At 44.9% G+C, this 14261-nt stretch overlaps 1 protein-coding gene across 3 annotated transcripts in view; it reads left to right on the top strand.

Moving 5' to 3' along the window:
• Positions 1–14261, top strand: part of MST1R (macrophage stimulating 1 receptor) — a 524743-nt gene that overhangs the window by 443697 nt on the left and 66785 nt on the right. For all 3 annotated transcript variants that reach the window (XM_069644143.1, XM_069644144.1, XM_069644142.1), the window contains 2 exons: positions 4325–4418; positions 8642–8866. In XM_069644143.1, the coding sequence (XP_069500244.1) occupies positions 4325–4418; positions 8642–8866 (319 nt within the window). The remainder of the gene's footprint in view (positions 1–4324; positions 4419–8641; positions 8867–14261) is intronic.

The raw sequence follows: 14261 nt of genomic DNA, 5'->3' as shown, positions 1-14261 counted from the left end.
ATCAGCAATTGATGGTTATTTATCTGCATTCCACTATCCTACTTTAGATATCTCTCTCTCTCTCTCATATATATATATATATATATATATATATATATATATATATATATATATATATATATATATATATATATATATATATATTGCAACGACGGGCAAATATGTTGGGGGTGGGTAATGGTAATAGGTAAGGGGTGAGGAGGGGCTGCAGCGGGGTCTCCCCCCGCATATATGTGCAGTCAAATGGATTAAAAGATATGAAAAGAAATTCAATGGATTTGGATTCAACCAAATCTCCCCAGTGAGATCACATAGAACCAAGTGCAACCGTTTCCCATGGGCATCGTGGCGCAAGAGACAAGCTAAGGAAAAAACAGTGGGAAGAAACGTTGGTTTTCAGGCGTGAATGAGTTTGCAAACAGGATTGATACTAGAGCCAAGTGTTCACCTGCTTACAAAAGGGTAAATGTTCACGGCAGGTTCCGATGTTTGATGGAACCCAATTGTTTCGTTTTGTTGCGAGAAGAGATTCAGCACAGTAACCCGCTCCAAGATATCAATGGTGGGATTGTTTAGAAGGATTAAAGAAGAGAATCGAAATTTGTGACTGAGGGTTTTCCAGGCAGCCTTTTCCACATGAATCTGAAAAAGATGGTAGAAAGATGCAGAGATGTGGTCACAGTTACGCAAAGGAAAAATGAGGTGAGCTACAGCATTCTTGAAGCGCTGTAGTTGGGCAATTTAGAACAGCTCTAAAAACATAGTGGCTGTAAACTAATTGCAAGTTCACAAATTCATTAACTTGAACAATGTGTTGCACCAGTTTTAAGAATTTCAGCAGTCGGCAAGAGAGACCAGCTGGAAAAAAACGCTTTTTCCCAGGCGATATATCTGTTGGTTAGTGTCAACCGTCACCTCAATGTAACAAACCTGGGGTTCATAAGAGCGGCAGAGGACAATAGTGGGCGGCGAGAGCGACTAGTTCCACAGAGCATGTTTTGGACTAAATGTTTTGGCTTCCATCTTGGAATTATTCAATTTAAGGCGTTTTGCATACATTGGTTTAATGGTTTGTTCCATACAGAGATGAAAACCCAAAGCGCCCCCTCCTCATTTCTCCTCTAATTTTAGGAGGATCTAGGAGGATCTGGGTATCATCTGCATGTATACTAATGGCTACACTGGAGGATTTGCTAAGTGGACATATGCATGAAACCGTGCTGGAGAAAGAACTGAGCCCCGGCCTCCACGGGGCAGCTTCATGAGTTAGTATTCAAAGGGTGGAAGAGCAATAGATTCGGCGCAATCTTTCAAAGAAGAATTTTGCACACTGCACATCCCAGATCCACATGTTGCATGCTGAACCAGTCCAGATGTCCCACAGAGGTGCCATGGTTGATGGTGTTTAAAGTTTTCAATACACGATGATCAGAACAATAACATTGTTTTCTAATCGAGCGTTTTGTGCCTGACTCCTCCTGCTTATAGGCGTTGTTCTAATGGATATTGCTTGATTTATTGATCTCAGAAGAATGACAGGACAAGTTGTCCCTGCAGTGAGACTCGAACCTGTGAAATTGAGACTGCTCTCATCTCAGAAATTAAAGCTTTACCCGTGGGCTATTCCCCCTATGTCTATCGAAGTATCAGTGCAGCAACACTGTTGCCTTTTGTCATCCTCCTGAGATCATCGAGCAGACTCCACTCCGCGCCTTGGGCAGGTCTCAAGCCTGGCTTGGGTTAGTCCAGCAGGTCTACACTTTCAGTGATGGCTTCAAGATGTTTATAAATTGCGTGGTCCATTGACCTCCCTAAATAGGGCAACTGGTAAATGGGGTGAGAGGTCCCCAGCTACTTGGGGGGTCAAGATTACTTTTTTCAAGAGTGGTAAAGGGCTCCAAGATCAGCTGTGAAGTTCTGGGTTTGTTTCTGGGACGAATCAATGTATATGAAGGAAACAGTTTCACTCTAAGGTTATAGGCATTGACCCCCCCACTTCAGGATCAATACTGGGGGAAATGGTGTTATTAAATTGGGTCAAAGCCTTCACTATTTAGCCTTCACTAACACAAAGCACCTGGAGATGTGATTGCCTCATCCACTCCGAGTCTCTCCTTTGGTACTTTGTTTCCTTTCAAAGAAATAAGTTACCCCCAGAAATAAATAACTACTGCACATAAAATCACTGATCACCAGAAAAATCCTGCCTCCAGAAAGCACATTTTCCTTGAGAAATCCAGTTTCCCCCTGCGTAGGGCGAACTTTGCCTGACTTCAGTTTTTGGGTAGGATATTTTGGGTTAAATTTCTTTGTAGCGAAATCTTTTATAAAGAATTGACATATATCAAATATTTTACAATGAGAAATTTATAGAGAATGCACTTTTTTTGGGGGGCGGGGGAGTACCTTGAAATCCCTGTTTCCCACCCCTAAAAACCCACCCGACCGTTTCCCAAAAATATTGAACCCTTTACCCCACCCCTAAATGCATTCTCTATGAAATGTTTCGTTATAAAATGTTCGATATATGTTCATTCTATATAAAAGATTCGATATAAACACTGTATACCATATTTTGCTCATCTGAATCCTGTGTGGAAGTGGCTCTTTGGAATTCTGCTGACTCGTTACTTAGTTTTATTGTGTTGGGGGGTATAGGCATTGAGATCATTGCTTTTGGATGCACATTGCATATCTATGTCATATCTTTTATGAATTATAACTGTTACCGAGAATTCTTTTTGGGTCCTCAGTTGCCTTTTAAGAGGATGGGAGGAGGATGGGGATCGGAGCAGCACTTTATGACAGCATATTGTGTTGTGAGGGGCTGGAACTTCAAAATTTCTAGACAATCCTTTGCTATGCCCTCCTTCGGAACATCTCATTATTGTAAATATCAAATAATCTATGTACTTGGGTAGTGACCCTTAGCTTCACAATACAGCTTTTAAGTTTTCCAGTTTTCAGCTGAGCAACTGTATTATGCAGTTTTATCTTGCTTGAAAAAACAATGTGGGAAATGGCTGAGCTGGTACTAGGTTGAAGACCCCTTAACCAACATGTCTCAAATATTGCCACGGGTGGAGCTGATTCCAAGGCAATGCAAGCAGGGGATACTCAAATCACTCTTCTGAGAGGTCATGGCTCAATTGCAGTTGTCAATGTGTTTACTGGTGTAATAAAAATGTCTTAAACAAGTGTGCCATAAGACAATTGATTTATAAGCAATGCGTGTATCCTTGTACTGAAGTCCTGTTAAAAACAAGCATTGGCAAATCCAACCATTTTGGCTTGTGAATAGGTATTAGATAAGCATTTGTCAGGCATCGCTATCATATGCCCATGTACTCTCACTATTTTCCAGCTGTTCGCATTTTACAGCCAGGTGGTGCCATTATGGCAGTGCTTGGCATATGCCTATCCCATGCATACAGAAAAGCCAAAACTGTTGGCTTTGCCCATGCATGTTTGCACATGTTGGAACTGGGTACTCCATTATGGACTCTTTGGCAGCACTGTTTGGGGTGTCTGCATGTCAATCATGGCCCTTCTTATGCCGACAGAATTGCATCACCATTGCGAGGGCCATCATTGGGTCCAGGCTGGACCATTGCAATGCCCTCTTTATTGGAACCTCCAACAAGAATCTGGCTAAACTCCAACTAGCCCAGAACAATGCCCTAAGGGCTGCAACTGGTTTCTCGCATGGGGATCATATCTCTGGGGTCAGAAGGCAGGTACACTGGCTACCTGTCAAGGAAAGGATTGTATTTAAAACACTTGCTCTCACACATACATGTCTCCATGGATTAGCGTCCCTCTACTTAGCCGAAAGGATCACCAAACAGACATCTTCTAGACCTTCCAGATCTGCATATGCCAATCGCATCACGGTTCCTTCCACACGGAGAGTGCGTGCTGGGGCTCCAGCTTCCCATCCATGGCTGACACTTTTTGGAATACCCTCCCAGCTCAAATCAGACTGATCAAATCTCATGCAGCCTTCCGTAAGGCCTTAAAAACTAGGCTTTTTGTATGATGGGCCTCTCCCCTCAAGCCTGCATTTTGTATTCTGCCATCTACTGTTCTCATGGTATGTAATGTATCCTGCAATGCAACTTTGAACATGTTCTCTAATTTACTGTAACTAAGCAAATTGCATCAAGCCTTTGTCCTTGGGCTGCTTTACTGTAACCCTTAAGCAAGCTCTCGTACATTTTCTTACATCGCCTTTATGCCTGTGGGCTGTAGTGCGCTCTACAAATCCAAAATAAAAATAAAATCTAAAATAATCACCTTCTCTTTTTGTCTGTTTATTGCTCAGGGGCTCGACCCTCACTATTCAAGGCAACCACCTGGATTCGGCATCCAAGGTCAACGTTCAATTTGACGATGGACAAGGGCAGAGTGTGTCCAGAGTAAGTATGGCCGGCCTGTGCTCTCCACTGATGAAACTCTGAAGTAATGAGCAAAGAAAGTGAATGCACCAGTGCTCGAGTCAGTAACCAATGGAAAGCGCCAGGATTACCTGCGCCATATCCTGCGCTCATCGGAAAAGGCGCAGCTCATGTTGGTACAGTATCCCTGCCCCCTCAGCACCCAGTGCCATTGCCCTCTGCACCCTCCCTTAGGTACGGCCCTGTAGGCTAGTTTACATGCCCAAATTGCATTTTTACATTCTGTAGCAGGCCTCAATATCCTTTGTGGTTCGACCATTTTAATTAATTTCTGCTGCTTTCAGATCTCTCAAATTACATGTAAACACTCGCCGTGCTCATGTGTAGGTAGTAGTGCTTGCCGGCAGTGTGCATGGTTGCAGCACCTTGCAGTTCCCACAATGACCATGTGCATGCAGCCGTTGCTTTCCACGGGAAGGAGTGCATGACTTTTCACAGAGTTGGCAATGCAAGTTCTTTTCAAGCAATCTCTTCTTAAACCAAGCATTTTTGAAAACTATTCTCTTATGTACTAGTCCGGACCCATATTTTCTCTTTAGACGCTACTGATTATGGGCCCGATTCATTGAATCTTTTGCACGGTTAAAAAAAAACTTTGCACTGCTGAATAGTGACTCTGCACTGCCAACACAAACCTTAATTCATGGAACTGTGCACAGTGTATTTCTGCAGTGCAAAGTCATCTGTACAGCAAAAATGACTTTGTACTGACTGCAGTGCAAAAATACACTTGGCGCTTTACACATTTTCCCTAGCAGGGAAGTTTGTGGGCATTAAACCCTGTTGAAACACTCTGTTATTAAACCCTTCAAAGAGTGCCTTTTGGGTGAATAAAGGGTTGCAGCACTAAAAGGCTATGGAGAGGACATGCAAGATGGTTTCTGTCGGGGTATGGACTTTTAGTAAATAATGCAAATCATTTTTCATTTTAAGATATCTCAGTTAGTTAAGCTCTTGCTTCAGAGATGTATGCAACATGCATTGTCAGATGAAAATCTCAGAATGGGCTATCTCACAGCAGGTGAGAATTCCCACTCCACCCCCAGCATGTAAAGAAGCAGGAAGAGGGAAGGGTGAAGGGAGGAACTGGGGGTCAAGTCCTACAAATAAAGTGGGGCGGGGGGGGGAGTGCCCTCATTCTAATACCAATTGAATGTGGCGTCACCAGAAATCTACATGTTAAGGTGCCCTCTGAACAAAGTGGGGGTCTCCATCCACCCGCGTGTGCCCTCGACTGGGAGGAGCACTGTGCCAGGCCACTCCCTTCCTTGGTAGGGCTAGTTTCCTAATGTACTCTGCGTAGCAGGCTGATGTTGGGAGGAGAGCAGTGGTCAGGTGCATGTCTGTGTGTGTGTGAGAGAGACCGAGAGACCGAATCTAGCAATACTGGGCCCTAAAATGGGCATGGGTGTAGAACTAGGCGGCTCTGGGAGTGGCATGGGGTGGGGGCTCCGCTGTGAGCAACAGGAGCATCAGAGATGAGCCCTAAAGGTGACGTGAGAGCCTCAGCAAGGACCTGAGAGATATCAGGGGTCTGCGCTCTGAGGGTGACATGGGGTCTAGAACCGATGCCTGAGAGTGACATCGGGTCGGGGGGGGGGCACATGGGCCCATAGGGAGACATTGAGCAGAACTGGGCCATGAGGGTGGCTTTGGGGGCACGATTTGGGAGAAGCAGCATTCTGTATATTGTTCGGACAGTGCCTTAGGGGTTTTCTGTGGGTGCAGCCATTGTTGGGTCTAAAGTCCATGCTAACTTGACCCGTCCCCTAAACCTTTTGCTCCTATTTTGGTTTCTAGGGTTTCTTTATGCTGCCGAAGCGACTTCTACTGCAGTCTCCTCTTTGCTGCAACTCTTTGGTGATTTGTTGCCCCATTGGCACGTATGGTTTCTCAGCCAGAAAGTTTCATGTGGGAGTAGGATGTGTTGTTAGATGTTGGGAGGGATTTTCAGAACCAACACTGGTGTGGTGTTCTTAGAGGCCAACGTAGCGGATCTACACGGGCTTTTCACTCTTGAGTTGAGCCAATCTCCCACTGGGTAGCGTAGGATGAGCAGTAAGGCTTCACTTGGGAGATACTGAGGCTTGTTGTACAGGTGCAGTTAAAGTATTTAGAAACAGCCAAGAAATAACTCCACACAGATGTAGATTGCAAATGCACTGTTTATTAAATCATCAAGAGTACTGCACATTCATACTCCATATACACCTATATACAAAGTCATGTACATCTCTCTCTACACAGGTAACCATAAAAAGAGGGGTGCACACCACTTTGCAATTCACACAGGCCTAGTTGCACTAATGCAAAGCCAAGGCAATGCTGTTTAAGGTAAAGTGGGTGAACAGAGAAATGGTTCAACAAGAATAACTATATACCCAATAATTGGAAGGCATTCACCCACAGCACATGCAGTGCTTCCCTAGCCAAACAGTTCAAAGTACCTTTCATCCATTAGAACTAGTCCACTGGTACGTACCCGGTTAGGGGTAAGAGAAGTCCAAAAGTTCCCCCAATGCAAGATTTGGCTTCAGCCAACATTTACGTTTTTAAAAGATAAACTATATTTGGTAAGTAAAATCATTTTCCAAAAAGTGAATGAGTTCTTAGTCACTGAGAGCTGTCCAGCAAGGAATCCCAGACCAGAATTATCTGGATTGGACTACAAGCCCATAGACGTCCCATGGGAAAAGGAAGGCACCAAACGTAGTGAGCAAACTCTGCCTATGGAAGGAAGGAGGAAGGAGGCCATGGAAGGCAGCTCTGCAGCAGGAGGTCCAGGGGGTTTACAGCTGAAAGGCACCTGAAGGAGGAGATCAGTGGTCCAGGGCAGGATTGGTAGAAGACATGAAGAATTAGGAACACAGAATGCAAGAACAAACTTAGGGGAGACTAGTGAGAAACAGCCTCTCTGCAAGGGGAAACAATGAAATGTGTGCTTCAGAGCACTGCCGGGCTGCTTCCGCCAGTGCACCGTGTTGCAAGGGCAGCTCTGTGCAGTGAGCAGCACCCGCCACCGATGGAAGGGCCTCATGGCATGTCCATGACGCTCTCATTTTGAGATTGGAGGTTAAATAAAGACATGGTTCTGTTCTTCCTTTGTTGCATGAGGGGGAAACTCTCCTCTTTACACCACAACCTGAGGAGTGCCTGGGTGTCAAATGGGCACTTCTAATCCACCACATGGGAACGCCATTGGTTACAGAGCACCCGCCCTTCCTACCTTTCTTTCTCCTCACATAGTCAGTTCACATTATTTACAACACCTTCCCTACTTGTCAGTCTGTGTGGCATCAGTCCATACCAATATACAGTGCCTTTCCTGGGAGCCTCATCCATGCCTAAGCACACAGGCTGGCGCATCTCCTGGGTCACTGTGGCTTTTTCCTCATTCATTTTACTGTCATCACCTGCATGGAGTCACCCTTTCCCAACAGCAATGGGGAGGAATCTTAAGACATCCAGAAAGGCACTCGTCTCAGTGAGGGCCTCTGTTCACAGCATCACTCACCTGAAATCAGTCTGTACCGCTGCATTACACTGCACCTTCTATCAGCAGACTGCCTCTGCTGCCCTGTCCCATCACAACAGTCAGCCGTGCAGTCTCTGAGAAACTTCTCTCTAGCCTCCCTGGAGATACCATGCTGCACCTACTGCCAGAGCCCTTCCACTGCAGTGAAAAGCCACCCAAACAATGAACAGGCAGCAGGCCATCACACCTGGAACTACTATTCTGAAAGCTTCACCTCTGAAGCCCACTTGCCAGCCAGGTGAATAGAAACAACAGCATTCTGAGCCTACCAAATAACCCGGGGTTACACGATAACGTTCAATGTTCTGCTTTCAGGCTATTTTATGTTGAATCTGAGTTGGTGACAGTTCCAGGGAGATGCGGTTGTGCTGGTTGTGACCTGTGATAGATATATCATTCTTCGAATATGCAAGGACGATTGTTTGTTTTTAGTTCATAACATAATGGGTTTCGATGTTGCAAAGTTGTGAACATGGTTACGAAGATTTGTCCCAATCTGTTATTGTCAGAAGCAAAAGAACATGACATCATGCATGCATACATGTCTTAGAAAGTCAGCACCGGTCAAGGTTGAATGCAGCAAAGCATGTCATTTAACTGAACCTGATGACATACACTTAACTTTCTTCCGAACTTTTCCCGCCATTAGATCTGTGAAGGTCCATTTTCTGCTGAGCGTATTGTCTGCCAAAACCCACTCTACACCTTCACAACCAGGATGTTTGTTTATGGGAACCTGAGTGTCCGTATGGATGACAACACCGTCCTTCAAGATTTCCCCTTCTCCTACATACGCAAATATGACATATTCAAGTTTGAGCAGGATGGCAATGTGTATCGCTTGAAAGCGCCCGAGGACGAGATCGAGGCTCACGTAAGGCATTGTTGGTTCAAATATTACTGGCATAGCTTTTCAGCGTGTTTTGTATACTCTGCATTGCATAATATTCATCCACTTCCTCCTTCAAGCCGCTCCTCTCTGCCCCGTCAACCAATCCTTTCACCATCCCTGCTGCTCCCTCATCTGTCGTCCCTCATTCCCGCCACCCATCCTTCTTTCGCTAGCTAGATCATTGCTCCAGCGCATGTTCCTTTCAATCATCGTGATCTTTCTCTCAGTGCATCTAAACTTGTGTTTAATTTGCCTTGTCCTTCTTTGCTTACACCCCGCCCCACAGCCTCACTGTTTTTGTCAGCCATCTTGTCTGTATCGAGAGTAGCAGTTTAGGTCTGTGAGAGGTTATAAAGGCTCCTACAAAGAGCGAGGAGGAAGGGCAGCGCTATTGGTCGATGAAGAGTCTGGTCATCGCACTCTTGCTTTGTGTCCACTTGCTAGAGATTTGTACCTGCAGCCGAAGCTTCTGCCAGGCGCGGCTCTCGTATGTCACAGGAGGCTGAAATCTGGCTACACATTAACTGGCCTATCGACAGGGATATAATTTGATGGGAATCACCCCACCAGCTATCCTTTCATAAGTGACTTTCCCTTCCTATGACCAGAGTTAACGACTGGGCAGATAACCCTTTCTTTTGGGGAAGACTCATAAATGCCAACACAAAGGGGTACTAGCAAAAAGAGGACGATTTAACACAAAAGCCCCCAGGTTTTCATTTACATTCACTGTTTCTACCAGAAAGTATGCAATCCTCCCCAACAGTATGCATGCATACAAGCCTTAAGGGGTAAACAGTCTGATCCACCTCGTGTCATATATGGAGCCTAAAAACCTATTTTCAACAGGAAGGTGACGTCTTCTGCCAATCTGCTAATGGACACTTTCTAGCCTTGTTATAATGGGTACTACCCAAATTGACCCTTTCGAATTAACCAAATGGTACAATTGGCCGAATTCGTCCAGTACCATTTGGTCATTTTGAAACTGTCAATTGGGGGAGTGGGGGAAGTGTACCCCACTCCCCATGTTTGGTAAAACAGGGCGGTTTTGGCCACAACAAAATTGGCTTCTCGGCCGAATTGACCACGTTCAATTCCACCGCGACCAATTGTGCCCCGACCAAAACGTATAGATCCTTATAATGTTCTCACGCATATTTCCCTTTCCTGGCATTTCTCAAGACCCAGCAAATATCTCTGCAACAATGCGTTATCCAACCTACTACTGCTAATTTCACGACTGATTGGTCAACAACAGACCCATGCAATACCTCCCCCGCCCCAGATCTAATGCTTAAATAAGGTTCATCCTTGTTATGGTATTACAGACATATCTACATGACTTCAAGTCCTTACTGATACACTAAATTATGACCACTTTCCAACATCAACACAACCTAAAACAACAAATTAACCAGTCAGATCTAATCCAGTCAAGAGATCAAAAGGCTAATGGTGAGCACAGATACACATATTAGCTTTGTGACAGAAACCTGGCTCGCCAAGGATAACTCACAAACCAAAAAGGCTACAAAAGTGGATGCTTCTGCCATCTGCATCCTCAACGGATGCAAAAAACGAGTGAACAACCTAGAAGAATAACAAATAAAAAAAGACACATATTCCACATTTTGCCTCCTGAAACATCCTCTCAATGCATACCTGCACCGTCCTCAAGGTACTGATACGGCCCCCAGAAGCCATAACCTATGGAGTCCTGAACGCCATTGCATTATGACCTCCCCAGGTTAATTAATGATTGTTCTGGGGGATTTCAGCTGATGTATGTTAGCAACTGCATTGAGCTATGAAGAGCACCTGGCCAACCTATCATTTTCTCTGCCAGTCTTCTTCAACCACCACACACACGGCTATTCCCACAACTTAATCTTTCAAAGATCGTGTCCTCTTGGTCTTCGAGACCATTGAAAGGGGTCGCTAGACGGATGAGTCACCACTTCCCAGATTTCCCTATCTCCAACAGCAGTATCCAGACAGAAAGACACCCCCAATGCCTAATGGACATTCATTGGGACATCTCTAACCCAAAAGATCCTTTAAGCATCCAAGAAATATATAGACACTTCACAGAAACCTCATTCAACAACCAGTTCTTTTTGCTTGTGTTCCCTGTTCCTGTCTCAGGCCTGCCCATTGCAGAAAACATGCAATTGTGAAAACGGTGACCATGAAGCCCCAGACTTGTGCCTGCGTCTGGTTGAAACTATGCACCAAATGGCTTTGTCAGGATGAACGTTCCAGGGAGGAATGCAGTGTAAATATTGCTCCTTGAACTCACCTAAATGATGTATAGACTGCTGGAGATTACAAACAGCAAGATCATCGAGAGTCTGGCAGTTTACCCTGGTTGCATCATCCAGTCTCTGTGTTCCATTCAAGAATTGTACTGATGCATCTTTAAGTAGCAGCCTACCTATGAAGTATAACTTTCTACTATTAAATGCCACCAAGTTGCCACCGATTCTGGACCTTAATCAGAAAGCTCTCCACTCCTCCTACCTCCCAGGCTGGCTCCCTTACGTCATCTCACTCAGTTACGTAATTCTCTCGCTCGTAAAACAGCAGAATACTTTGATTTCTGCATTGCGGTCCATGGTGTGGAAGCTCTCACATGTGTTATCACCCCACGACACAAAGGGCACATATTGAGGGTAAGCGATAGTAACACATTGCAGCCCTCCGCTCATCAAGGCTGTAATGCTATTAAAATATGGCAAAATCACAACAACTGGTTAGAAACAAAGGAAAACAGTCTAGCGCCATAAAGCTCGGGAGTGACCATTGTTCAGATGGAACGCCGGGTGAGGGGGACATTAAGCATTGCCGCGGAATGTTGGGAGGGAAACGTCTAGCTTTGTAACAGTGGCTAAAGGCTTCTGATTTCCCATTCGCATCTGGGTAAGGGCGCTTAGTCATTCGGTTGGCTGGAAATGAAGGTGAAAACAGTGTATCGCCCGTGTTTACGAGCCACCCGAGGCCCTTCCCCGGGTGGTGCCATCTTGACTTTGGAGAGGCAACAGTGAGCTTCTCCCTGTTGACTCCCCACATTCCATCCTCCCCCTCACCCCCAAAGAGATCCCGCTCCGTTTCCCCACCACCTCCTTTCATTCTCACTTACCTGCTAGACCGGATCTTTGCTCTGCGGTCCCGGTGCTCCTCCAGCCCTCGTCGCTTAAATGGACAAAGTCCATTTTCCTATGGCAGCAGCCATCTTGTTTTTTGATGTTTTGTTTTCTCTGGGAGATTGGACTCTAGTAATATGCGTAGAGCCTATCTCTGGTAAAAAATAATAAACTATTTGCACCCCTGGTAAATCCGGGATGCAAATAGCAATCACCCCCACGTCGGGGGTGCATAGATGGCTGGTAATGGCCCCCATCCCTTGCCGAGGCCCTTGCATCGCTCTGGTCAGCATAGGGTCGGGGTGGTGGGCTGTTAAGATCCATGTACACCACCGACTGAGGGGTGATTGCTATATTTTTTTACAGTGGCTCATCAACATTCCATTGTTAATATTGGGATTTCCAGATTTGATCGGCGGGCCATATCAGGTTTGATTTGCCCTAAAGATCAAGCTAAAGACTTGAGCGTAGTGAGTGCTTTTTGCAAGGTTTTAAAAGGAAAATAACCCCGTTTTGGGGCCCAAAGATGGTCTACATACCGCATATTTACCTTCATCGCTCTTAATAGTTTGTAGCAGTGCTCTACCAATGCAGCTCTCCGGATGTTTTGGACTATGACTCCCATGATCCCACACCATCAACTACTCTGACTAGGATTTATGGGAGTTGTAGTCTGAAACAGCTGGAGAGCCAAAGGTTGCAGACCCCTGGTATATACAAATATATAGACATTGTTTATACATAAATCTTCCTGAGACGGTCACAGATATTCTGCGGATGTGCTCCGTGTTGCTGGTAGTTGTCATAAAATCACATTCAGAACTATCTGTGGGCTATTTGAATCAATTTCTGAGATAATCTAGCTTGTATACCCCACAGATTGACCAATGAGCACAGTTGGTAAACATTCCAATGGTTACGATGAATATTCAGGGTATCGTAGTTTTTGGGGTACTGTACACTCCATCCATTATTTAGGATTTTGCCCCGACATAGATTCTCTCGTAACCATAAAGTGATATAGTGGAGACATGTAGATGGTGTTTTTAGATCATTTACAAGTTATTTGTTTCTTGTGTCTACTCCTGCACCCAAACGAGAAACACTATGGGCCTCATTACGAATTGTGCGGTATTCCGGCGGTAAATCCTCTGGAATATTGCCCAACAAAATTATCGTTACCACCACTTGGTCTGGCGGAATTACTGCCGGATTACAAGTGGCAGTAGCATAGTAAATCCCCATTTTTTTCAGAGTCCATTAGACTTTTTTCTCAGAATTACCACTGATTTTGCCGATTGATCGGCAGACAGTGGGAGGATTTACCTCCAGCATCGTGCTGGAGGTAAATACTCCAATCCAGGGCCATACACGTAGTATGGAGGTGCAAGAAAAAAATGTCCTGCATCGCCATACTGGTAATTCAAGTTATTCTTTAATTGTTGTATTTTATTAAATGTTTTGTCACAGACATTTTATTTTTTCAGGTAAAGAACCATTGGCATAAAAAAAAGCATGCTTGTCTGTTCCAACTCAAAATACAAATGTGCGTGTTAAGTAGAGCCAACATGAATTGGAGGGAAAGCAATGTTGAAAAATACAAAGAACTGCTTGCTGCTCAACAGTAATATAATCTCCAAAGCAAAAATGTTCTTGGGTGCCCAGATCAATAAAGAAAAACAAAGCTAACTAAAGAACTACTTAAAATGTTCAACTCATTGAGAACTTCACCGGTTAGCTTCCGAGCAACCTCCGTGTATGGCCAATAGCAATTTCTCAAGCGTATTTAACTGGGTCCAATATGTTTCACAGATCTTAGTCCCCGCAAACACCATCCACAAGGTCTCCAAATGGAAGAATAATCCAATTCCCTAGAAGCACCCCCATGAGACGCTGGGTTATGAACCCTCTGATGACTTCCCCCTACAACTGAAATCCACTGCCGCAGTGGCACGAATCATTCCAGAATCCTACTCTGGGAATGCACTGCCTTGCGAGCCTACGGTTCTCAATAACCTTTAGCTAGCAAAAGGGGGTTCTTCTCCACCTCAGACCTTTACTCGAAAAGGGTTATTGGACTGCAGATACTAGCGTACTAGACACCCATTAGCAAGCTTCCTGTCTAGTCGAGGACAATGGAATATCCTAGTGCACTGTAGAACCAGGGTCTCTAAGGTCAATCCTTAAGTCATAGCTGCCTCGTGTTTTCATGATAGCCACACAAAATACAT

This window comes from Ambystoma mexicanum, chromosome 2p (assembly GCF_040938575.1).
Source record: "Ambystoma mexicanum isolate Mex_15411 chromosome 2p, UKY_AmexF1_1, whole genome shotgun sequence".
In the NCBI taxonomy this organism is placed as follows: domain Eukaryota; kingdom Metazoa; phylum Chordata; class Amphibia; order Caudata; family Ambystomatidae; genus Ambystoma; species Ambystoma mexicanum.
Note: the sequence above shows the minus strand (reverse complement) of the source record. Positions and strands in the feature narration are given on the sequence as shown.